Below are 27,807 nucleotides of genomic sequence, written 5' to 3' on the forward strand. Positions count from 1 at the left end.
CATCGGAATCGTAAAAATCCAAACAATACCCAACCTTAACGACTTGAATCCAGTTTGTTTCTTATAAGTAGGGACAGTAAAGGTCCACGCATGACTGACCGAGCAAACTGCACTTAACACCACAAGGTATGAAATGTGTGGACTCTAATTAGCTACCCAGATGTCTTCCACTAATTCCCAACATGTCCAAGACCTCTGTGTAGTTGTTAAACATTGTCTAACCCCTCAAATTATATTATTTAACTGTTGACCATCAAACCGAGGCTGCTGGATTATCATCTCTGTGCAGGAGAGCTCACTCAAACACATTGCTTGTATGCAGAAGCTGTAACCCTTAAAGGAATAGTTTGACATTTAGGGAAAAAATGCTTTTGTGCCAAGAGTTGGATGGGAAAATTGATACCGCTCATGTCTGAAGCCCTGTTTCCAGTCTTTATGCTAAACTAGGTCCTGGTAACAGCTTAAACATCAATGTTAATCAGTCCGACGGGCCACATTCCTTTTCCCTTTTCCCACTTTGTGACTGTACTTTAAACCTGCTCCTGCATCTGATGTGAATCTGAGCTCATTCGAGGAGTGCAATCTTGAGCTTTTTCACTCTCAGTGGGAGGAGAGGGAGCCAAGGAGTGATAAAAGCCTGCCATTGTATTAGTAATCATTCTACCCACTCCGCTCAACCGTATCCTTCCTTGCTCTCTTTTAACCATCTTTTCTGCCTCTCACTACCACCACACTCAAGGCTATGGGTGTTGTGACCTGTTGTGTTTGTGTGCATGTATTTGTGAGATGGATGTCCAGCAGCTGAAAGGCTCTCAACTATTTATGTTGGGATGATTATTTAAAGTATTGAGCGCTTTTCATCATGTTCCTCATCAAAAAGAGTTTTTTTTCATATTGCACATAAACAGCGCGATGACATGATTTAATAGAAATACATAACAGTATAGGAGTGCTATGAAAAAGACTTTAACAACAGTGTATTAACAAAAGAAATCACCAGTAGCAGTATCCTTTTACATTAGGATTCTATACATTTTCCACATTAGTCATATTTCAAGGCTCTCTAAGCTGACACCACCAAACTAGAATAAAATATAAAATGTATTTACACATTCAATGTCAACCATTTTTTCCCCAGATTTTCAATCTTACCTCAGCTCGGTCTGCACGTCATCTGTAATGTTTCCTTTTGCTTTGCACACAGTTAAATATTATGTGAAAGCTAATGAATATGACTCAAATATGAGATACAGGGCTTTTCCATCTTATTAGATAAATCATAAGATACAATTATTTTTAAGGCAGAACTACTGAGTTTGAATCAGCCGTCAAATACACTATTTGCTTTCTTCAAACAACTTCCCTTGCGGTATACAGTGCACAGTACCGTATGGCAACAGTGTGGATCCCTTATCGCTATTCTTAGTCTCCTCAACATGGAGTTTCAACGCAAATGTTCACTCTGATTTGTGAAAAAGTCTTGATAGAAGCCCTTGTGTCTTGGTGACATCTGTTCAGGATGTCATAAGGAAGTCTCTGGGTTGAATTTTGGGCCCATAAAAAGTTTTTTTTCCATGCTCTCAATCAGAAACTTAAGTTTTTACAACAGCGCTGAAAGACTTTTCACCGAAAGTTCAGGAGAGGGATTACCTGCAAATGAAGCTCAGGGTTAATTCCCTCAATATTCGATGTGCAGTTTGTTCATCTGTCTGAACATTGCATGCTGGGAGGTCAAGTTTTGGACGAACAGGCTACAGAGTTTGAGTCCTTGCTTTCGTGCTTATTGCTGATATAAGGGATCTCTTCAGTGTCTCTGCAGAAGCCACTTCTCCATAGACATCCATAGAGTCCAGTCCCTTTTTATAGTCCTTTAATTGGATGAATGCACTCCATTATGACATTATGCTTTGAAATTCATCACCCTCAAACAGAAAGACACAAGGGAATACTAAAGGGCTCATCGTGGATGTGGAATGTAACATTTCAGAAATCTATAATAAAAGCATAAAAGAAGTTAGAGGAAAAACGCAAATGTAACCAAAATGATACCACAGCTGGCCTGGTTACACACTTCACTGTATACATGTGTTCTGATCAGAGAAGCCTTTCAATATTAGTGAATTACTTTTGTCTTTTCTGACAAATTGGGTGATTCAGCTCCGGGGGTGAGCCGAGTGATCCCTCTAAAGCTGCAATGGCGTCATCACAGTACATGTAAGAAATGGCTCCTAAATCAGCCAGGGTCTGAGTCTGGATTCCCTGAGGGGGGAAAATAAGCTTGCCAGAATGAAAACATTTCCCACAGGAGTTTCCTTGCCTGAGGGGGGATCTAAAAAGATACCAGGACAACACAACTGCTCTGGTGGCACCTTGTTAAAAGTAAAATAATAAAACTACATTAATACACATGAATGGTCTACAGTGTCCAGTACCTTCAATTCAGAGAGCGTATAAAACATTATGAAGAAAATAAGGTGTAGAAGATTAAAGTACAGGAGACGATTTCAACAAAGTGGATGCATCTTAGAGCCACCCAGTAATTGGAAATGTCCAGGTTTGTGGTTGTTTATAATGCACTGAAAGACGGTGAGAAGAATGAGGTGACAGAGAGAGAGAGAGAGAATGAAAAGGTCTCTGGCTTTGGTCCCTGGGGTTGGTTTTTCTCCACCACCGGAGCCATTTGGCCCTAATCTCTGCTGCCCCATGGTACAGTAGTTATTGAGCACGGAGCAGCCTCTCTGCTGCAGACTCAGCTCTCAGACCAGCTCCGGCCAGGTCTTGCCTGACCCCCAGAGTCACGCAGCTTCCCTTCAGCGGCAGGGCCCCGTGCCAAAGGAGAGTAAGCGCTGCCGAGGGGCCCACAGTCCTAGCCTCATCCTGACAAGCAGATGGGCCTATAAAAGGGGCCTGCTTGCTTGTGAGAACACAAAGTCTTTTAGATAAAGAGAAGATGTTCTGGCAGTCACACCTCAATGATGTTGACAGATGGCATTCTATTGTTGTTGTTGTTGTTCTTGGGGAACTGAGGGAGAAAAGAGGAAGATGACAGGTATGAGAAGGCCGAAAGACCCACAGGAATCATACAATAAGAGTCTTCAATGAGCATGAGGATGCCTCTGTGCTCGTGTCCTAAAAGCAAGAGAGTGAAAGGGATTTATTTTGTCTCGTGTTCTGCACTGGTTTGAGGGCAGGAAATGGATATGGTATAGGGCTCTGTGCGTTTGTCAAAAAAACGTAGTGTGTTTTTTATTTGAAGGTTGCAAAGTCATGCACACAATGGCGGCATGTTAAAGCCGTGTTTAGCTTAAGCCTGAAGCTGAGTTTCAGATGACACTATGATTGTGCATGAAGTGTCAGTGGAAAAAGTCTAGAAGTGGCCGGGGACCATTCACCTGCCCGGCGCCGCTGTGGGGGAGGCACCCGGGGGGGGGAGGAGGAGGGGGGTGGGTTATACCTTACTGCGCAACAGCCCCCCTGTCGGATGTTCAGGAGTGCTGCACTCGGAGGAGTTTTTGGCTTTGTCCTTGTTGTTGTTGGGCTCGTTGTCTTTGATTATGTCGTACTGGCGACAGAAGAGAGCGATCACACCTGGGAGGAGAGGCACAATGTATTCATGATCAGCCGACTCTGGTTAAAGTGATGGTTCGGAGTAATTTCACCCTAGGCTGCTTTGCACCTTGACCTCGAGCCAAACAACCCCCCATATAATAAGCTTTTTTCCCTTGTTATAACGGTCGAGTTAGCGTTATCAGATGGTTAGCTTAGTGCAGGCGCTAATGGATCCACGTTTGTATCTCGTAAATTACCCCACTAATAATGCCCGAAATGATACCAAACTTCTACAGTAGTACAAATCGTTTCTGTACTTATAAAACGAGGCATTAGAAAGTTTGTAACTACACCAGAATAATATTTAAATAACACTTGCCTGATGGATACTCCTCTCGGCTGCTACCGCGCTATCGGCACTATCGCGCAGTACTTACATACTACTACTACATACTTCTGGTGTAGTTACAAACTTTCTAATGCCTCGTTGTTTGGGTTGTCTGGCTCGAGGTCAAGGTGCAAAGCGGCCTAGGGTGAAATTACTCCGAACCATCACTTTAAACACAAATGAATGCTCCTGCTTTTGTATTTTTTTCTGTTGTTTTGTATGGCAACAGTGTGGATCCCTTATCGCTATTCTTAGTCTCCTCAACATGGAGTTTCAACGCAAATGTTCACTCTGATTTGTGAAAAAGTCTTGATAGAAGCCCTTGTGTCTTGGTGACATCTGTTCAGGATGTCATAAGGAAGTCTCTGGTTTGAATTTTGGGCCCATAAAAAGTTTTTTTTCCATGCTCTCAATCAGAAACTTAAGTTTTTACAACAGCGCTGAAAGACTTTTCACCGAAAGTTCAGGAGAGGGATTACCTGCAAATGAAGCTCAGGGTTAATTCCCTCAATATTTGATGTGCAGTTTGTTCATCTGTCTGAACATTGCATGCTGGGAGGTCAAGTTTTGGACGAACAGGCTACAGAGTTTGAGTCCTTGCTTTCGTGCTTATTGCTTATATAATGGATCTCTTCAGTGTCTCTGCAGAAGCCACTTCTCCATAGACAGCCATAGAGTCCAGTCCCTTTTTATAGTCCTTTAATTGGATGAATGCACTCCATTATGACATTATGCTTTCATCACCCTCAAACAGAAAGACACAAGGGAATACTAAAGGGCTCATCGTGGATGTGGAATGTAACAAGGTGCAAAGCAGCCTAGGGTGAAATTACTCCGAACCATCACTTTAAACACAAATGAATGCTCCTGCTTTTGTATTTTTTTCTGTTGTTTTGAGTAAGATTCCCACGGACCGCTGTGTGTGAAGCTGTGTGATCCTGGTTTAATAAACAGTTTTGTCCTCACCTGCCCACATGATAAGTACCACCACGATGATGATGAGCTCCCCCGCCCTCAGCTGGGTGGACTGGCCCACTTCTTCCATCGTCACTTCGTCTGAAGGAGTCAAGGGGCAACATATTTAACTGACTTTCAGTGGAAGTGGGTTATGATTGACTAAAAATGTACAATTATGTACAATAAATGAAATATTTGGTTTGCCTGGGGCCTGTTTCACAAAAGCAGAATATATAAATCCAAGATAACTGATAAAGCGAGGCTTGACCTAGTCTAATCTGTGCATCCAGGCTTGGTGCGTTTCACGAAGGCCAAGCCAGGCTGAGAAGGAGCGACTAGGTCGAGCCAGGCTGAAGTAATTCAGATAGATGCGCGTCCACGGCTTTCCTCAAAAGACCGCGAGGTCGATCACAGATTTACTGATGCCAAAATGGAGAATATACGCATTGTACATACTTTATACAGAGTGAGCAGCAGCTTCTTGTGGCAGTATGATGACGTGAAACACATTATTTGTATAAAAAGAAAAGAAACACGGCCACTGTAATGAAACAGCGAGAGAAAGCGTAGCAGACGATCGCGGACCGACTGAATGCGTAAATATATACATTAACTGACCACTGCTCTGAATTGAAACCGTTGTAATCATTCCATTCAAGGATTAGGCTACTAATCATTTGCACAAATTAACAGTTGTACTCTTTGCCTTAAAAGTAAGCAGAAGATAATGTTACTCAGGAAATTTACCATGAAGATCAATTTTCAATGCTCACACAGGTGCCCCCCCTCTGTTGTTACATGAATGTACAGTAGCCTACATCACTAGATAGTTACTGGTTCAGTGAACTAAGACTATCATTTGGGAGGATTGTACAATTAGGATATGTTCTTTAAATTGTACAGTCCTCCCAAATTATAGTCCCAGTTTACTGGACAACACAATTTGTGTGCTAAGACTACCAAATACAATGCATATGGAAGCAGAACAAACATGATCCTTATTGTTAAAGATTTTTTTTTTTTTAAATGAATCAACTAAAATAATTCAAGGTGCATTAGTCAACTATAGAAATGTACAGCATTGTATGTATTGCCCTTAGTAACAGACTTCATTTAAAACACATTTGAAATTGTATCAGCCTTTTCTAATTATCTCAACAACTGCCATAATATATTCATCAAACTTCTAACAACAATATGAACAGCAGTCTTCATACAGCAATATAACAGTAACAATGACTGTCACATGAATAATTATTAAGAAAAATAATGGTCACAACTTTAAATAATAACAGTACTTAAAGGAACAGCAATATGCACCTGTTGTATTTTAATCCAGGCTGATAACAATAGGGTGAAACCACTGCTGGGTGATCAGAAAAGGCTCCAGGATTAAATAAATCCTGGCTGTTAGCCTGGTCAGGAGCAGGCTAGCTGTTAGCCTGGCTGTTAGCCTGGTCGGGAGCAGGCTAGCTGTTAGCCTGGCTGTTAGTCTGGTCGGGAGCAGGCTAGCTGTTAGCCTGGCTGTTAGTCTGGTCGGGAGCAGGCTAGCTGTTAGCCTGGCTGTTAGCCTGGTCGGGAGCAGGTTAGCTGCACGGAATAAATCTCCATGGTGATTTATGTGCCTCCGCTTTCGTGAAACCGAGTCAAGGCTAAATTCATCCAGGATAACGGGGAAATCCTGGCTTAATCCCTTATCTTGGTTTTGTGAAATAGGCCCCTGGTTTGTGGTCACGCACACGCACACACACACACACACACACACACACACACACACACACACACACACACACACACACACACACACACACACACACACACACACACACACAAGGCCCTGCTGTTTGTATCAGATTAGGCTGGCTGAGCGAGCTGCCGACACATCACTTCATGTTCATTTCCCTGTCAATAAGTCACATAGTATGTTGACAGACATATATATATGTGTAAAAAAACAAAAAAAAAACAAGAAAAACTATTCATCCATACTCAATGTGCCCTGGGGCCACCCCTTACAATACTATACAAATGCACAAATGAAAATCTATGCATTATTTATTACATTTAAGCTGTTACATCATTATTTCAGCTCATTTATTGTTTCAAGTTTGGAATAGGGAATGGGGCAGAGTCTTTGCGATTGCCGCTGCCGTAAAACGCCAAAGAAGAAGATTATCAGAAAGACAGCCTCTGATTGGTCGACACACTCTTAGCCCAGTAAATTCAGGAAGTCATGATGGCCGGTGCTAACAGAAAATGATGACTAAATAATAAACTTTCAGTTGTGGATATATCGTTCTGGAATTATTGTGGAAAGTTTTCAAAAAGACACAGAAGTTCCAGGCCAGCATCTGGAAGGGCTAAGATCAAACAGAAGCCCTCCAGATGTTAGCCTTCAGGCTAAACATACAGAACGACGCTAGCTTGAAGCGACGCGGATATATAACGTTATATTAGGAGATTACGTAACGTGATTAATGGATTCATCATTATGGATTTATTGTACAAAGACACTGTAGTTCCAGGCTGGATGAAGACACTTCTAAAAGGCCCACGATCGCATTGAAGACCTCGTTGAAACGGCGCCTTTCTCTTCAACAAAACAAAAGTAAGTCTTACACTGTATTGACCTGGAGATATTGAATATGACATAAAAGGTGTAATTGTTGACGTATACGACATCGTCAGGTGGTTAACGGCAACTTCTTATAAATTAAAATTTCTCTTGATGTTGCCAACATTATTTAATAACATAAAATATTGCCGTTGTCTGTCTCAGATGGCCTTGACCTAAAGTTTGGATCCCCACACTCACTGTCGTAACGTTTCTGCATCATCGCAGGCTGTTCTCGGCTGTTCTGCATTGAGGTGGTAGTGTTTAAAGTATTGAGTCAAGGTGTTGTTTGGAAGACGAGGAGCGAATTGGCTTTGAACTGCAACATTGTTCAACGTATCAGCAAAATAGTTTCCTATAAAATCAGGATTTTCACTGCGTCTAATGACTGACACTTCAATCACGCTGAGCTTGCAGGCAAATACGTCAGCATCGCTGTGTAATACGAATTGCAAGGTTGCTCTATCACAGAATGAGCACAAATCCTGTGCATGATATAACAACTTTGCATCAACCATCTCCTCTGAGGTAAAACGGTTGACAGATCAGGGTGCTGTGATCAGAGACGAGGTTTGTAATGTGAATAACTTCAGAATGTGTGACACGGCTGATATAACATTCAGATATCAAACGGTAAACAACTTCTGAAATCCATTTCTTACTCCTATAGCAATTAAGGGACTGTACCACAATCAGGTGTGTGTGTGTGTGTGTGTGTGTGTGTGTGTGTGTGTGCGCGCGCGCGCGCGCGTGCGTGTGTCTGTGTGTGTGTGTAGTTAGCTGGATTGCATGATTGAACTATTTCTCACCGCAAATTTTGATTTAATTTAAGCCTTCCCCTGTGAGTCTTACTAGCTAAGAGGACCAATATGATATTTTTTTAGAAACACAGAATACATTGCCATGAATTTGACAATTGCCAATTCCACTTCTTATAGACCCACTGGGGGCTATTGTAAAAACAATTATTTCCATGAATATATCAAAGGTATCCTAAAAAGACAATGTATATAGACTAATACAGTAACAATCCCTCTCAATCATCACTTATGACCCACTAGAAGTGTGTGGCGGTGTGTATATTTTTAAATGATGGGGGGAGGGTGGCGTATTTTTAAGTCAAGGGGAGCATCCAAAGAAATTATTACTAATATAGGGGAGGAAATATAAGATTCAGTCCTCCTCCACTTCCCTCCCCAAGAACTTTTGTCTAAAGAAGACTAAACTGCAGTCTGCACACTGGGACATTACTATCTCTGCAAACTTGAATAATGCGCTATTAATGCTGTTAATAATACTTACTAACTATTTTTTAATTGGCTCATTAATTTTGTCACTGCACCTGCTAAATATCTGATCACACAACCATACATACTGCGTGTCTTGGATATCTGCAAACAGCACGCTTCTTTAACTTTGACTGTGTGTTCAATGTTGACGGGGCTACTCTAACAACTTGCTTGTCGTCATAATGTGATCAGTTCTTTAACTTTTGACCGTTTTTTGAGTTATTGCATTTGCTTCTGCTTCATAATTACGGGCCAATGCGGAGAGAATGGAGAATTCACTTTCCCAATTCTCGCCGTTTTTGGCGGCACCCCGGTAGGGCACCTTACCTTCATCAATATGGATTTAAATCATCCTTTTCTGCTGTTGCTGAGAGGATAACATTCCTCTTTCTGTCTTTGCTTTCTGAGTTCTCAGTGCACATGTAGAGCAAGAGCAGACCTGATTCAACTATACTGTTCAGTCATTGTATTCACCTAGGGTTTCATTGACGTACTCTTTTATTTGACATCGTTTGCAGTTCAAGGTCTACATTCTTACTGTAGAGATCTGAAACTTCCTCAAACACTGTTTTTGAGGGTCGGTGTCACCATTTCACAGCTGTCTTATTCCCTGAATGTTCTGTGAATCAAGGGCTTATACCCATTCTGATCTCAGTCTAGACTTCATTACATCCATAAGGAATACTGCCACTTGTCAGCTTCTCCTGGCGTCGCCATTATGTCTTAAATTACATGTGCAGCAAAGTAAATGGCAGGGAGCTGAAGCACAGGGGGTTTAAGGCAATTAAGTGATGATTTTCAAAAGACTGACTCCATACAGGCAAGCATCACACAGCCAGACACTTGCATGCATGAGCAGCTATAGCTATATATATATATATATATATATATATATATATATATATATATATATATATATGTATGTATTTTGTGTAATCACTAATAGGGCTGATTCTGTGAGCGCCCGATGGAGTCAAAAGATCACAGAGAGGCAGAACATGAAGAGAACAGTTAAGGCTTCATCTAGGCCACTGGGGATCTTTCGTACTAGCGTGATGGAGAGACAAAGCAATGACAAAAGTAAATAGCGGCACTCAGGATCAGTTTTCACCCACCTCAATTAAATTCTATCATCATATTTAAAAGTATGATCAGAAGAAATATCAAAGAGAGAAGTGAGTGTTATTTCGTTGTTTGCAGCAGTAGATGCCTGAAGGTTTCTATCGAAACAAAGCAACACACCGTAGTAACCTTTTGTGTTTTGAGTGTTGTGGAAGTCAGAGGCTTGATGTGAAGTTCAGCGCAGCGCAGCGTAGAGAGCGCTCCTATCCTTTCATTAGATGCAGCGGGTGACATTTGGAGGGCCCCGTGTGGCAGGAACCCCATGCTCCAGTAGCTTTTAGCAACAAGCAATTCTGCTGATCGATTGGCCTCTGTTGCCCAGTATTAACTAATCAAAGCACAACATCTCAGGGCGCCTGACGCTGTTGCCAGCCGGCCTCTCTGGGGCTAACTCGTCAGCTGTAACACCTCTGATGCATGCTGACCATTCGCTCAACAAGGTTTTGTGAATGAACAGCTTTAAAGTTCAATTTACTTTTAAGTTTTAAGCGCACAATTTCAGACAAGAGGAGACTAATGGCACGGCTCTACTCAACTCAACTCTCTCTGTTTTGCTTTTCCATTACCAAAAGTTGTGGATAGTACATGGTACTTTTTTGGTTCCACCTTGGTCGTTGTTCCAAGCAAGCTGAGCTGGTACTAGAAGGTGGAGTTAAAACACCGCAGACCACTGATCGGTCAGAGAGATCATCACTCGTGGGACATAAGACATTCTGCACAAATCCACCATTTTTAAATAGCCATTTTTTGTATTCACTCGCCCCAGAGTTTAATAAATGGCAGCCTGCAAAACTACGCTGTACACTAGTGCCTTACAATTGACAAAGTGCAGACATTGTTGCCGATGAAAGGATCCAGCGAGTGTTGCATTGACGATGATGTCACGGCAGTTTCACATGGCGTTACTGTGGCAATCAGCTGAGAATCCCATCTACCCTTGATTTTCCATGTTTGTGTGTCTGGTTTGAGTAACTTGTCCAGAGAGCGTGTACATGTACAGTACATCTGTGCAAAAGCACACATAGTAGGCTTAAATTGTCTGTTACTCACTGACAGGATTTCTCAATTTCCTGTACCACTGTAAAAGCCCGACATATCCTGGTAGATTTAAACAAATCACTGTCTCGCTTGTCTCAACTTAAAGAACATCTGCTCATCTGTCATCAAAAGGTTTCATTGTTCCAATGTAGCTAAGCTAATTAAACAGACATCCCAGAGCAGGCGGTGCAAATGAGACAGAGGAGGATCTGTGGTGTTGAGCTAAACTGTGAAGTTGTTGTGTAAGAGTGAAGGGTGATGAATCACAGACCTGCTCTCTGTGGAGACTTGCTTTGTGAAACGTGTTCATGGTGGGAAATGTGTGGAAGAGCGGAGAAATCTCTTTCGCTTTGCAGCGGGTAGGGACTTTACGGGCTTTGTGTGTGTGTGTGTGTGTGTGTGTGTGTCTGAACTGAGTCAAAGTGCTGTTACCATAGAGGCATCAACTGCATTTGATTCAACGACCTCATTTAAAAAACTGGAAGGTCTCCCTCCATACTACTCTCATGCTTGTATATGAAGCTACTGGCCAGCCGGCTAACTTACTGTAGCTTAGCATAAAGACTGGAGGCAGCTAATATATGCCTATTAGCACCTTTTTAAAGCTTACTAATTAACCCATTTAGTCCGTACAAAAGTGTAAAAAAAAGAGTGTAAAAACAACAATTTTTCGTTTTATTTCTTGTTCCAGCCAAGAAAGGGGGAATTATTGTTTTTTACACTCCGGTTTTTGTATGGATTAAACAAACAAGATACAACTTGTTAATTAGTGAGCTTTAGAGGTGGTAGGTGGATTTTGTAACCTACGGACAGAGCCAGGCTAGCAGTTTCCCTTTGTTTTCAGTCTTTATGCTAAGCTAAGTTAACTGGCTGCTGGCAGTAGCTTCATGTTTACTCTCAAAGAATGTGAATGTCTAACTTTAAGAGCTTTTCTTTAAGGAGTGTATCATTTCCCTATTGCCACTACCCCTTATACAAATTGAATTACCACTCTCAATATAACTTATATATCTTGTCTCATTGTTCGCGTTCGAGTGTGGGTTTGTGGTTAAGAGGCACTTCTGTTTATTTCTGTGCGTTGTGTATGAGTTGGAGCCACAGTTCTGGCTTCATGGCTTTTGAAAACAGCAGGAGAGAGAATCATATCTGCAACGTCGAGGAAACACGCATGTGCATACTACACAAAAGGATGAAATCTGAAAACAAAAATCTGGATGCTGTGCAGGTATTGATTTCTGTAAGTTCTTTCCCTCACAGAAACAACACACAGACCACACCGCCTGTGCTAATAAGGCCTCAGTGGTCAGAAGAACATGTCTTCAGTGCTCTGCAATGATTGCATTTATATTCTACATGTTTCTGCCAGCCCACTGGCCGCCATAACACAAGTGCAGACTCTTTCTGGCTCCACACCCTAGGAAGAATCGAAGTTTAGCTCACATGAGAGATGAGTGTGAATGAGAGTAGGAATAGATGGAGCAGGGTTTCAGCCAAAAGCACATCGATTCGTCATCCCTCGCAGGTCTGACTGCTTCCTCTTCGTGTCTGATAAATGCCTCTCTCGATTTTGGTTTACTGTGCACTCGTGCTGGGTGCATTCAGGGTGAGGCCCGCAGAGGCACATCAATACACAATGAAGTATGGACCCCCCCTCTGCATTTTTAATTTTGAGTTGTGGTCAGCGGCGGCGGCGAGCTTCAGGAGCACTCTGTTGTAAAAATTCATTTCACGCTTTGCGCGTCTATTGATTTTTATTGGTCTTAAGACAAAATCAGTCAAGATTTTGTCAAAGGCCAAGTCCCCTCTGCACTCACTGTGTGCAGTTTTTTTTTTCCTTTAAGTGTGGATATGTTGGATGACTGAGCAAGCATTCTTATATGTGTGTGTGTGTGTGTGTGTGTGTGTGTGTGTGTGTGTGTGTTTTGTCTTGGTGCCACTTTACCTTTACTCTTAGAGGCCTGAGTCTCGGCCTCCTTCGGCGTTCGGAAGCGCAAAGGTTCGCTCAGCGGGCTCGTCCCAGACATGCTGATGGACTGGACATGCACAATGTAGTCTGTCTCTTCCTCCAAGTCCCATAATGCACAGGAACGTGTGGTGGTGTTGACTTCCTGGATGAATCGCAGCATGCGCACGTCCTTCTTCTGTTTGAGCACAGTACGACAAGAGAGGATGGTGAGCATTGTTTGCAGCAGGACGACAGATGTTTTGTGTTCCGTCATCATGCTCTACAACAGTGGTGTATAGACTTACTAAGGGGAGGTTGTGAAAACAAAAAGGGCACCACTCACCATGTACAGTAGAGGTATATGGTTAGGCTGTAAATTGCAGAAGAATAATGACAATTTAGCTAACTGGAGGGCTGCTCAAGAGGCCTTCTGGTGACATAGAACTCAACAGTCCCACCCCTCCTCTGAGAGACCTTGGGTTCCGGAAGTAAATTTCCCATTCATTTCTCCCATTGACGTCTGGAAAAATCCGTATATAAAAAGAGTTTTAGACCATGCCTTAGGCTAACCAGCCGGTACGTGACTCATAAGCATACGTTTCATTTTGAGTGAAAAAACAGAAAATCCCAAAAAAGACAAAGGTACAAGACTGTGTGCATATTTTCATTTCAGAGCGAAGGAACTACTCGTCCCATAAACCACCGCGCACCACTGAATAAAGGAAGCTGCGTTAGTTTAGCTAACAGCTAATTTGGCTAACCGCTAGCTGAGACAGCATGTAATAACTTTAAAAGACCTTAAGTAAAATATATAACAGCTGTAGCCTGCTTTTCCCTAGTTTGAGTTAACGTTATTTTAGACTGACTCAAGCTGTCAACTAGTGGTTAGCTGAATTAGCTGTTAGCTAAACGAACGTTAGCTTCCCGGCGGAGGCTAACGGCAGAAGCATGGAACAGATCTTGATTTGTGCAGTGTCGTAAATCCTCGTTAAACAGGATTATCATCTTGCGCATGTGCATGACGGATCGTGCAGGTAGCGCAGATCGGGTACTGACACCCCTCCTCACCAGCATGAGTTCCACCAATCAGAGGCATCACTGTGGGATTGTTCAGGATTGTGGGTAATGAAGTACTTATCCAAGACATCGCGAATAAAAGACATTTATCTCAAAACAAGGTTGGTGCCCCATGAACTTTTAGTGTCTATATGAGCATATACAATCGCTTCGAGGGTCATGTCGTAGCTGGGTTTAAGTCTACCATCGACGGTTACAATTTTATGGCTCATACTCCAATTGTCAATGGAGAAATTGCATTGTATTTTTACCTCCGGAACCTGCTGTGGGCGGGACTGTTGAGCTCTATTGTGGCAAAGATGATGTTTCAAAGTATCCTATTAGGGCAGAGAGAAGTCCTGGTTGAATAAAAGTTACACTTAACAAGAGTATTTTGACAATAAGAGCAAAGCTGCTGTTGTAGTCAGACTGTTAGACATTAACACCTCACTGTTAAAGAACACTAGTTCAACATTTTAGGAAATGCGCTTATCTGCTTTCTTATCGAGAGTCGATGACACTCATGTCTTGTAAGGAAAAATATAAAGCTGGAGCCAGGAGTGGGTTAGCTTAGCTTAGCATAAAGGCTCGGGGAAACGGCTAGCCTGCCTCTGTTTAATCGATTTTAGTATGGATTAAACAAACAAGATGTAACTAGTTAGTGAGATTTCAAAAACGCAGGTCTTTCCATTAGACCACGTAGTGCGTTTAGGCTGCGGCGGGGATTGTAACTGCGTTACTCAAAATAACGCAGTGGGTCTGCAGCGAAAAGTTGAGACCGACTCATCTTTTGGAGAAACGCAACTCTACATCACACTGTGGTGGCCAATCATGTAACCTGCGATCAGACTTGTCGGTGTTTTGAGCCAAGGTGTGACAATCCCGTACAGTAAACAGAAAACATCAGTGCCTTTATCGCTGCCACAAGAAAGTTTTAAAACACTATAAGGGTAAAAAACAAAACTCAAGCACTGAACTGTCCAGGAGTTTGTGTAATAGCTGAATGTTTCCTGCAACAACAAAGCACTCGCTATGTCTCGCTCATCTCTTTTCTTTCTCTCTCTCCCCCTGTGAAATAAGCTGTCTTCAAGTGCAGTCGAAATAAAAACAAACAGTAATGCCACGTGTTGTTTGTACCTTCAGAAGATCACAGTTCACATCTACAGCATTTCTACTTCCTCTGCACACACACTACGTACAGTACGTAGCGTACCACTGTGACCCTCAATGGTTCTGCAGCTGTCCTCAATCACATCACTCCCCACTCCTATGAATGAGTGTGTTTGTGTCCATAGAGTCACACTTAAAGTAATCCGATTAATGTCTGTGTGTGTGTGAACCTGAGTGATGTGTGTTGGCAGCAAATAATATCACGTTTTATCACGTCACAGAGCTGTCAGTGTCTCCTGTCGTCAGAGAGCAGACAGGCAGTCCGACAGGATCCAGAATCCTGTGATAATTCCGATAATGCACACTGACTCCGAGCAAGGGTTCGACACGGTAAAGAGAACTGCACATGGCAGCAAACAACCAGGGATTCATTAAATTAGTGTGTGTTTGCATAGTTTATCCACCTTGTTGGTACATTTACATATATGTGTGAGTTGTGTCTGTACTGTATGCACGCTGCTCACCTGCTGTGTGATGGCGAAGCCAATAACGGGGTCTCCCTCTGGGATGTCCCATGTCACCACAGCAGAGTTTGCTTTCACTGCTTTGATGGTCACATTGGCAGGAGGCGACAAGCTATCTAGAGAGAGAGAGAGAGAGAGAGAGAATCATTATTTGTGGTATGAAGCAAATGAGATGACTACTAGAATGGCAGGAAGCCAAATTCAGTGGTGTGAATAAATGGCTCAGCTGAATCCATTATGTAAGGTGGAATCATTGAATAGAGTAGAAATAGAAACCCAAAACAATTCCTCAGTGTTACAGTGGTCCTGGCGCACAAGGCTCAGCAGACACTGCAGTATCTATGATATGAAAGGATCAATGCAGTGTGTGAGGTAAAATCAATCCCCATTCATGAAGATTTGAAAGGTCGAAATTAATGTTTTGAAAACGGATTGAATGGATTGCCATGACATTTTAAGTGCAGACATTCATGGTGCCCAGAGGATGAATCCTACTGTCTCTGTTGATCCTCTGACTTTACTTTTTGCGCCATCATGATGTTGACATTTGTTGCTTTGAGTGAAATGTCTCTACAAGTATTGGATGGATTGCTATGGAATTTGAAAAAGACATTCATATCCTGCTGAGGATGAATTGTAATCACTTTAGGGATCCTCAGATTTTTCCTCTAGCGCCATCAGCAGGACAACATTTTAAATTTGTCCAATACGTTGGTTGACATCCAAATACCTGCAAAGCTTTCCATCAGCCTCAGCTGTACTTTGTGTTAAGTGAGACAAAGCAAATGGTAGCTAAACTAAGATGGGAAACATTGTAGAAGATAAGCATGTTCTTCATTGTAGAGTGTGCTCCATGGTGACATAAGCAATTAGCTCAACGCACAGTTGCTTCCTCTCAGAGCTGCTAGCAGGGCTCTTCTAAACTTTGTGACATTCAGCACACACCTCAGACATTCAACACTTTTCTTTTCAGTATTGCATGCATGGATTTCTAATAAAGTTTTAATGATGGGGAGATACTCAAGTCTTAAAGGTCCCATGACATGGTGCTCTTTGGATGCTTTTATATAGGCCTTAGTGGTCCCCTAATACTGTATCTGAAGTCTCTTTTATATAGACCTTAGTGGTCCCCTAATACTGTATCTGAAGTCTCTTTTATATAGGCCTTAGTGGTCCCCTAATACTGTATCTGAAGTCTCTTTTATATAGGCCTTAATGGTTCCCTAATACTGTATCTGAAGTCTCTTTTATATAGACCTTAGTGGTCCCCTAATACTGTATCTGAAGTCTCTTTTATATAGGCCTTAATGGTTCCCTAATACTGTATCTGAAGTCTCTTTTATATAGACCTTAGTGGTCCCCTAATACTGTATCTGAAGTCTCTTTCCCGAAATTCAGCCTTGGTGCAGAATTAAAGCCACTAGAGCCAGTCCCACAATGAGCTTTCCTTAGTATGTGCCATTTCTGTGTCTGTAGCTGTTGAGGAGGAGAGAGGGGAGGGGGGGGAGGGGATGGCCTTGACCAACTGCCACTTTGCTCGTTTGAAAGCCATGATGTCTCTCACTCATGGGTGGGCCAAATTCTCTGGGCGGACAAAGCAAAGAAAGGGGAGGTAACCTTGCTCCTTATGACGTCATAACTGACGTAATAATTACACCTATCGCCATTTCTAGCCACTGTGGGACCATAGGCAGGCTGGGGGAACGCATATTAACGTTAAAAAACCTCATAAAGTGAAAATGTCATGCCATGGGACCTTTTAAAGACAGAGCATCCATCCATCCATCCATCTTCGTCCGCTTATCCAGTGTCGGGTCGCGGGGGCAGCAGCTCCAGCAGGAGACCCCAAACTTCCCTTTCCCGAGCCACATTAACCAGCTCCAACTAGGGGATCCCGAGGCGTTCCCTGGCCAGGTTGGAGATATAATCCCTCCACCTAGTCCTGGGTCTTCCCCGAGGCCTCCTCCCAGCTGGACGCGCCTGGAACACCTCCCTAGAGAGGCGCCCAGGGGGCATCCTTACCAGATTAAAGACAGAGCTGGTCAGATCAATTTGGCCATGAAGTAACGAGAGGTCAACCAACCATGACTATGTCAATGAGATTTATTTGAATCTTTCTGTATTGCACTATGGATTTATCATTTTCTTTTTGTCTGTCCGCCTGTTTGTCTGACTGTCGGCTCTTACCTAATGGCTACTGAGATTCCTAACTATTTTAACACCAAACAACTTTGTGAGGAAAAGCTCCAAATTTTGCTCTTGATTAAGTCCCCCCAAAACCCCAAGTGAACATTGCTGCAGTATTTCAAAGAGACACAATACAACCTATCGTGTATTTGTAATGTACAAACAACAATACTGATGCTAGAATATATATAGAAAAGAAATAAAATAAAAACTCTTAGCACATAACAAAATCTTTCTCTCATTAAAACAGTGTGTTCATACAGTAGCTGAACGTAATGACAACAGCAAGTCCTCATTAAATGCTACTGCTGAAGTGCCCACTGACCTGTTTCAGTATTTTGAAGTTCTGAAACCGAATTAAATACAAGTATGATTAAATGTAAACAGAACACAGGATCGAGGCTACAAAACTTGACAATAATGACTTGGTTTCATTAAATAATTAAGTATAAGATTGTGTGTCTCTGTTTGTGAGTCTCACACACATACCTAATGGATACAGTCTTAAATGAGAGTGTGCAGGCCAGATGATGAAAGGATTTTTCTCTCACACTGTTTCTCATATCGTGCACGTTTTCCTTTCTCATAAAACAAATTTTAAGGGTCACCATAATTTCAAAGAACTTAAAAGTTCATTGACATCATTGGCCTGCAGCAGAGGTGTAACAATATATTGTGTCTCCATATGTTGTGACACAAAAATATGCCACTAGGCACCATGGAGCTATAAATGGATCATCATTTCATGTATATCTAATCAGTTATGACTCCAAAAGTCTTTGTTTTCATTTAGATTTATTTAATGCCTGAGGGGCTAATTAAATTCTGTTAACACTGTGAACTGTCAGAGGTCTGAACTCTCCTGAAAATGCAGATTTTCTAAAATAAAGGCCAGAAAACACACGATCAATAAAATCAGCTGTAAGGCAAGGCAAGGCAGCTTTATTTGTATAGCACATTTCAGCAACAGGGCAATTCAAAGTGCTTTACATGAAAACAGATTAAAAAATGTAAAACAGATTTACATGAAAACAGATTAAAAAATTAAAAACAGATTTACATGAAAATAGATTAAAAAATTAAAAACAGATAAAATACGAGAAAAAAAAAGTTACAGTGCAGTATAAGAAATTAAACATTGAAGAGCAGTTAAAACAGTTAAATATATAAAAGCAGATAAAATAACTTTCCTGGACTCAGTGATCCAGTTTTTGGAAAGCCAAAGCTTTTTGACCAATATGACAGCAGTCCGGTCCATACTTTCTAACCATCTCACCCACTATGGGTCCAGATGCGTCGCACAGCTTTGAGGTTTCATTCCCCATAGTTACAGAAGCTTTTCCTTTAGTATACTCTTATCATTTTCGATGTGGTCGTCACCGCAAAGCTTAGTTCTTTTCTTCGGCAAACCTTGTAAAACCCGGTACAGCCCTGCAGACAGAAATCTTTTAATAGTCCAGAACGTGTTCTTAAACCATTTTATTTCTTCTGCAGTCTGTCTCTAAATAGTCAAGAACTCGCTTGTTTATAGACAATTTTTTTCTTTTTAGGCCTGACTGACTGAAGACTGGAAAAATGTTGCCTGGTCTGATGAGTCTCGATTTCTGTTGAAACATTCAGATGGTAGAGTCAGAATTTGGCGTAAACAGAATGAGAACATGGATCCGTCATGCCTTGTTACCACTGTGCAGGCTGGTGGTGGTGGTGGTGTAATGGTGTGGGGGATGCTATCCTATCAATATGGGCCAACATTTCTAAAGAATGCTTCCAGCACCTTGTTGAATCAATGCCACAAAGAATTAAGGCAGTTCTGAAGGCGAAAGGGGGTCAAACACGGTATTAGTATGGTGTTCCTAATAATCCTTTAGGTGAGTGTAAATCACAGAGGTCTTTTGGGATTGATTGATATTTGTAATGTGAAGCAGAACTGAGAGAGATGTATAGGGGCGAGGAGAAGTGGTCACTCACCAGTGACGCCGCTCTTCTGTCTTTAATGGGATATAAATCTAATTTAGCCCACGAATGCAGTCAATGAGTTATTGAATAGGTTAACGCTCACTTGCCCTTCGACGCGTACAAATCACACAGCTGGTAATCGCAGGACGACGGGCCGCTGTAGCACTTGTATACACTGACATATTCAGAAACAGCACACCATATCCGAGCAGGCCTCTGTGTTACATTTCCACTCGCCTGCTGCTGACGTTTTGATGAATGGCCTGACTAACAGTAGATGACAGGATGGGAGACCTGCTGCCTCTCTTCATCAGCGGGGACTCTGATGTTTAACGTGTCTTTGCTTTTGTTTACGGTTTACTAAAAAAAGCATGACATGCGACTTGGGCGGAGGATGCTGATGGGACTGAAGAATTCACAAATCAAACTCAATATCTCTCGGTTAGTCCTCTCTCACTGACTTTCTCTCTCTCATGCACTAAAGCCACTCTAAAAAACACACAGCGACTGTTAACATTTAGCTGCTAATGCGCCTGCAGGGAGTACATTAATTTCGGTCTCTGACACAGGCCGTTGCTTTGTTTGCACATGCGAAAATGTTTTTCAAAATTGAAAATGTCTACGTTGTCTTTCTCCTCTAACATACCTAAGAGGGGTTTACTATTGTACTTCCATAAGGTTGGGAGACTTGTGAGAACCAGGCAAAAATAATAAATAGATAAGAATTATCAAATATCAGTGCAGCAGAGGCTAAGATGGCCCAACTTGTATGTCTCTTTCACATCTGTAGTTTAGTTTATTTGTTCCGGACCAAGGAGAAAAAATTATACACTAGTCTTTTAGTTGTGGTCCGATTAATGTTAACAGATTTAAAACAACTGAACCAAGAGGAGTAACCATGAAGTCATACAGACTGCTAGCAAGCAAGCAGCTCACGTTTTGGAGGGAGCTGCTGACGGTGCTTACTATTTCTCCTCTTTTGGCAACGCTAGAGGCTGTCTGCCAACAGTCAATCAGAGATAACCCTGGGGTTATTTTCTCAGGCTCATATTAGAAGTACTCCTCGTGACTAGTTCATTGAACTGCAGAAAATGAAAGCTGATTTTGACTTTCAACATGACTCTCGTCAACTACGTGAATAGAACACAAAATGTCATCTTCCAGACGTGATAATAGAACCAGGCTGGTGTCACGCTAACCCTCTCTCTTCTCAATAATCGCCTGACATCAATGTCAAGGCTCTACTTGTGAAGAGCTGTACCTCACACCTCATGTCCATAATTTTGCCCAGCGATGGTTAGCTTTTAATAAAGTCTCATATTAGTAAGAGTACTTTCTCTTTGCTCCTTAGAATAGAGCTGCCTGCCGCAAAGCAGGAAAGAAATTAGACTTTCGTTTCCCACTGGATGATCTTAACATAATGATACCTCTTGTTTTCATTAATGTTTGTAACTTTGAATAATGTAGCAGAGTGTAGCATTTATTTTGTTTTCCCCTTGCTTGATTGTATAGCTGACTGCCTGTTGGCATGCATAAGTGAATTATTGGGTTTTCAAATCTCTCCTGGAAAATAGACCTTGATCTGTCTGAGATGCTAAGATTAAATGAGAGACAAATGATAAAAAAGATTATTACATATAAATTACAGGGATTGCGACAAGGTGGAGAGTTAAAAACAAACTATGTCCTTGTTATTTCTCCTTAGCTTTCTGCAAAACCATCTCTTAGATTGTCCTCACGTCCTACAGTTTCCGGTCACTTTTTATCTGTCTTTGTCCGTCTCCTCCTCTCCGTATGGCCGCGCTACGCTGAGGGACAACAAGAGCGGACGTTGGCCGTGACCGCGGGCCTTAAATATCCTCATGACATGAGAGTCAGCTCTAATGAAACACCAGACAGATGTCTTCATAAACTCTCGCTCATCACGGTGGCACACAGTCTGCCTCACCCTGAGAGATGGGGGTGACTTTGAGCCATGACGGATGTCCCTGGTGAATGAGGGTGTGTGAGTGTGAGTGTGAGTGTGTGTGTGTGTGTGTGTGTGTTTTTTATTAGCCAAATGATGATCGGAGTGACAGCTAGTTGCGTATCCCATGCTGAGGAGTGTGAAGGGTGACAGCTCCTTAATATCACCGTTCATTAGAGAACACACAGGACAGTGAACAGTCCTGGTCCATTAAACCAATCATTATTTAAAAGATAATTCCGGCACAAAACGAACCTAGGGGTTAAAAACAGTACCCACTCGATGGCTCTCTGGGACATGTTTTCATGCTAATCGAATGTGTTTGTAGCTTGAAACAAGCTAGCGCGGACCACTGATTAGCTTACAAAGCTAGTATTCGGGGCACAGGGAAAGTAAAAACAAATAGCTATTTATACCACTAAAAAGGCTCAAAATATCCCCACACTTCAATGGTAGCATAATGAGGGTCCCTAAATGTTTACCGAAGCATTGAGAACTTTGTAAGTGTACAGACAGTTTATTAAAAAGATAGATTACAAAGACAGTCGCATTCTCGTATACAGGCGGCCGCAGTCTTGGTAGCTACTGTCTTTCTAAACTATCTTTTTAATAAACTGTCTGTACACTTACAATGTTCTCAATGCTTTGGTTAACATACCCTCATTATGCTACTGTTGAAGTGTGGTGATATTTTGAGCCTTTTTAGTGGTATAGATAACGATTTGTTTTTACTTTCTCTGTGCCCCGAATACTAGCGTTGTAAGCTAATCAGCGGTCCGCGCTAAGCTTGTTTCAAGCTACAAACACATTCGATTAGCATTAAAACATGTCCCAGAGAACGATCGAGTGAGTACACATCTGTTATTAACCCCTAGGTTCGTTTTGCGTTGGAAATGTCCTTTAATGAAGGTTCTCACATCTCTGACCTCAGAAAGACAAGATCACTCCTCCCACACATCCTCCAGGCCTGCTGCCACCCCTCGCTCCTAACTCCTCTGGATGTCTTCTCAGTTTGTTCTTTTAAGGTAGTGACTTTCTGACTTGATTTATAGATTGGGAAATTTTGCAGGTAACATGAGATGATGTGGCGATCATAGTTTGCTATAAAGATCAAGTTTTTCCTTTTATCAGATGTGTGATTTGTGTTACATTAATGCACATCTCTACTAAAGAATAGAATTGAATTCCTTTATTTTCCATGGACAGTACAACAAAATGAAGTAGCAATCCTGACGGTGCATTCATATATATTCACACAACATCGCACATATCAAACAGTATTTAAAAATAGAGAACAATCAATAAATAATAGAAGAATATCTCCCCACATGCACATATTCTTGTATTTTATACTGCCTACTGTGAACTTCGCACATACCCTGGTCAATATTTGGCACCTTCCTGCACAAATCTGTACATCTCTTCCACTTTAAAACATATATTTGTATGTATTTCTTTCTATTTGTAAATTGTTTTATTTTCTATTATTCTTGACTTTTACACTGTATGGCTATGCATCAAAACACCAAGAACAATTCCTTGTATGTGCAAATCTACTTGGCAATGAAACCGTTTCAGATTTTGAATGCTGAGGTTTCCTGTTTGGTCTCTATGGAATTTGTTTTCTCTCTAACAATCATCTTGTATAAAGGGACCACATGTACACCTGGTATTAACATGTAATCTGTTTCTAAATATCTTATCTGGATAAGATACAAACACATGGTAATGCAAGGTGCAAATGCAGGCAGAACGCTAACAGTCAGTAGGAGGGTGAAAGACGTGCCGCTCATTTTTTGCTGTCCCTGAGGTTTGAATAACTTAAAAAATGTGAACATTTCATAATAAAGTTATAGTTTACTTTAAATCTTTTGTTATTGTTTTTGTTATCTTTTTGTCTATTGTTATTATTATTATTATTATTAACAATGTTTTATTTTATTAATATATTTATTTTATATAATTAGTTTAATCACACATCCATCAGGGGCTCCAGTAGAGGAGTCATGATACTAGCTAGAGAGGAGTGCTAGCTAGCGCTAGCTAGCACGCCTCTCTAGCTAGTAGCATGACATAATGATTACATCTCCATGGTTGTCTAAATACATCAATTTTTTATTTTGATAAGCATTACTAATTAATACATACCAACGTGAACTGTTATTATGAACATTGTCGTTGACTGTTGATGTTAATTACAACAGGCTAACCTTAGTAGCTAGCTAGTGCTACTAGCTAGCTACTAAGGTTAGCCTTATTGTTTGTTGGATTTGCGAGATCTCGCAAATTAAACTTGAGATCTCGCAAATAAAACTTGAGATCTTGCAAAAGTATAGTCAGTGTTTGTCCCCAGTACTTTTTTTTCGGGGCTCCGTAAAAATCTACAAAATCTGTTTTTAATTTCACATTTCTATAGGATAATGCAGGTAAGCAAGCAATATGTGGGTGGAAACTTGTGTATGCAAACAACAAACTCTCTCTTCTTCTCCTAATAGATGCCTCTTACAAGTAAAGAAAAAGTGGCTCGCCACAGAGCGCGGGTTAATGCGCACCCTGCTGCAAGGGCAAATTACCTGGCTAAAAGAAGGCAAAGGTACACTACACCCCGAATGTTTTCACCTGGCCTCACCCACCCGACTTCCTCTTGTACTATGAATCTGATGTCCTCTTCATGATCTCTGAGCCAGAGCCTGTCAACTCCCGTCATTCCAAACTCACAACAGAAGACTGGAAAAAATGTCAGTCTCAAAGCCAGGATGTGTAATCCTTGTGAACTTTTCTCAGAGATATGGATATTTAAAATGTTCAAAACCTTAGAAGTAATTAGAAAGTAGTAATAAAAAATATCTCCATTCTAGTAGTCATCTCATTTGCTTCATACCACAAATGATTCTCTCTCTCTCTCTCTCTCTCTCTCTCTCTCTCTCTCATGCACAATGTATACACAATTTGAACATAGAGGTAATTTTTTTTTCTCTCTGCTAGATATTGTCTTAAATTTGATTGTAGACATGGTTGTTTTTAATGTAATATGATGAATAACATGTATGAATTGTTCTTACTCATTTTTCCTTCAGAAGTGCCATTTTTTTGGACTAAGCAGAAATTGTACTGAAATCAGAGGTCAATCCGTTTCTTCATTGTTAAGAGTATTGTTTTTATGTGTAATGAAAAAAAATCTATTAGAGTGTGTTCACAGTTAGTTAGTAGTTATTAAAATACCTAAATCATTTTACTCCATGACTTTTCATTCAATTTTATGTATCAATTGCTTGTGTTTCTCTGTACAGATAAATGTCAATTGGCGTAACCAATGTTTCTCATAAAATTCTGATATTGCGCAAAAAAGTTACTATGAATATGATTTTAGCACTCTACTACACTGTAAAAATGAAATTTTAAATTATTTTAAACCAACTGACCCAAGAATAGAGAGAAAACATTAATGTATACGGCATACTGACTTGCTCAGTACAACAAAAACCCATATTATCTAAGTTTAGAAATAAAATATTTTAAATATAATTTGAGATGGTAGTTCATAATAAATAACTTTTAAATAAATAAATTTTCATCAGTACACTTGCATAACTTCTAGGAGGGTGAATTATTTAATACTTAATACTACTTTTGTGGTTACACCATTTTACAATTTAATGGGACTGTGATTCTTTAATTGGTTAGAAATGGTAGAAATGTTATATAAATAAGTTTATTTGATATAGCACCTTTCACAGACAAAGTCACAAAGTGCTTCACATGATAAACATTTGTACAAAACATAGTAAGTTAATTAAGTTAATTAGTAAGACTAAAAACAATAATTAAAAGACACCAGAAAAAAAAAAAAAAAAAATTACATACATGAATCAAAAGCAAATTTAAACAAGTGCGTCTTCAGCTGCTTTTTAAAAGCTTCAACAGAGACTGCAGAACGTAAGACAATAGGAAGGGCATTCCACAGGTTTGGAGCCACCGCTTCAAAGGAACGGTCACCTCTAGTTTTTAAACGGGTGCGTGGGACAACCAGTAATCCCTGGTTAGAAGACCTGAGGGGCCTGTTCGTAGTGTACGAATGGAGCAGGTCCGAGATATACACAGGAGCCTGACCATGCAAAGCTTTATAAGTCAGAACCAAAACTTTAAATTTGATCCTGAAGTTAATCGGAAGCCAATGTAATGAGTATAAAATCGGAGTGATGTGCGACATCCTGCTAGACCTGGTCAGCAGCCTTGCAGCAGAATTCTGGACTATTTGTAGACGGTCCTGGGACGATTTGCTGAGACAGGTGAAAATAGAGTTGCAGTAATCAAGCCGAGATGAAATAAAAGCATGAATGATCATCTCAAGCTCAGAATGTGAAACAGCTCCTCTAAGTTTGGCAATGTTTCTTAATTGAAAGAAACGTGCGGGTCAGAGATTTAATGTTGATCCAAGTACATGTTATTATCAAATATTACACCAAGATTTTTCAGTTCAGCAGCTGACTAATCTTGGAAGCTAAAGTGTCCGGAGCAAATAAGGACTTTGGTCTTATTTTCATTGAGCTGTAGAAAGTTGTTTGCGAGCCAATCCTTGATTGAATTTATCAGTGTCTTCTGGCTCAAAAGAGACATACAGCTGGATGTCATCTGCATAGAAGTGATAAGAAATATCTCCAACTTGGCTAATTATATGTCCCAGGGGGAGCATGTACAATGCAAATAAAAGCGGTCCTAACACAGAACCCTGCGGCACCCCACAGGAAAGGGCCGCAGTTTCTGAGGAATAGGGACCAAGAGACACAGAAACACTTATATCTGATAGATAGGAGGTGAACCAATCCAGGGTGCTTCCTGAGATACCAACCCAATGCTTAAGTCTTTCAGGCATGATGTTATGATCCACTATATCGAAAGCGGCACTAAGATCCAGCAGCACCAAAACAGAGCATTGACCCTTGTCAGAGGACATTAATAAATCGTTGGACACTCTAAGAAGAACGGTTTCAGTTGAGTGTTTCTGACGGAAACCAGATTGAAATTTGTCTAAAATGTTGTGTGCATTCAGGACAGCAGTGAGCTGTTTAGCAACAACTTTTTCTAAAATTTTGGAGATAAAAGGCATTTTCGAAATGGGCCTATAATTTCCTGGAAGTGATGTATAAGTGGCTGAACACTTGCATGTTTAAAATATGAAGGGACACAACCAGATTGCAGAGAGCTGTTGAGTATAGCGAGAACCCAAGTACTCACAGACCCAAGAACATTTTTAAATAATGAAGTTGGTATAATATCTCCTGGGCTCGAGGATGATTTCATACTGCTAACCAGTTCAGTGAGTTCTTGTAGCGAGATTGGAGCAAAATGGTTCATGATTGGTGGCCGGATTGAGTGAGCCGAAAGTGGAGTAATCGAAGGGATAATGCCATTTCTGACATCACTGATTTTCTTTACAAAGAACTTGAGAAAGTCACTGCAGTCCTTATTTGAAAAAAATTGGCACTTCAGGGGGAGCAGGATTGACAATGTTGTTGATGGTTTCAAAAAGGACTTTAGGGTTTTGTTTACTGTAAGAAATAAGATTAGCAAAATAAGTTGTTCTCGCCTCCTTGACCATGTTGTTGTATTCAGTTAATAGGTCCTTGTAATATAGCTGGTGAACATGAAGCTTGGAGGATTTCCACTGTCGTTCCGCCCTCCGACATGTACACCTGAAACAGCATATGGAGTCACTAAGCCATGGGGATGAGTTGACGGGGGAAACACAACGCATTTGACATGGAGCCACTTTATCCATCACTGATATGCAATTTGTGTTGAATGAATGGACCAGATCATTAATGTCAGTATGAGAGGACAGCACTGCGCTTTGGACAAAAGCTGCAGTAAACTTCTCAGCTGAGGAGTGATTTAACATGCGAGAACATCTTACAGTTTTACTGGGCAATACATCTGGATTAAAAGACAAATTAAACAAAACACAATCGTGGTCAGTAATATGCAGTTCCTCAGAGCAAACAGAGTCAATATTAAGACCAAGAGTAAAAACATTAATCAGACATTAAGAAAATCAGCAGCTAAAGTGCAAGACAAGTCGTCAACATGAATATTAAAATCTCCAACC

At 41.0% G+C, this 27,807-nt stretch overlaps 1 protein-coding gene across 1 annotated transcript; it reads right to left on the bottom strand.

The window, feature by feature from the left end:
- Window positions 1-2,962: 2,962 nt before the first annotated feature.
- On the bottom strand, window positions 2,963-22,901 carry fndc5a (fibronectin type III domain containing 5a). The gene is made up of 6 exons (XM_078278149.1): window positions 22,838-22,901; window positions 15,593-15,714; window positions 12,900-13,098; window positions 4,904-4,993; window positions 3,455-3,588; window positions 2,963-3,022 (listed from the first exon to the last, which is right to left on the bottom strand). The coding sequence occupies exons 1-6, from the start codon at window positions 22,899-22,901 to the stop codon at window positions 2,963-2,965; spliced, it is 669 nt and encodes a 222-aa protein (XP_078134275.1).
- Between the last annotated feature and the right edge of the window lie 4,906 nt (window positions 22,902-27,807).

This window comes from Sander vitreus, chromosome 20 (assembly GCF_031162955.1).
Source record: "Sander vitreus isolate 19-12246 chromosome 20, sanVit1, whole genome shotgun sequence".
In the NCBI taxonomy this organism is placed as follows: Eukaryota; Metazoa; Chordata; class Actinopteri; order Perciformes; family Percidae; genus Sander; species Sander vitreus.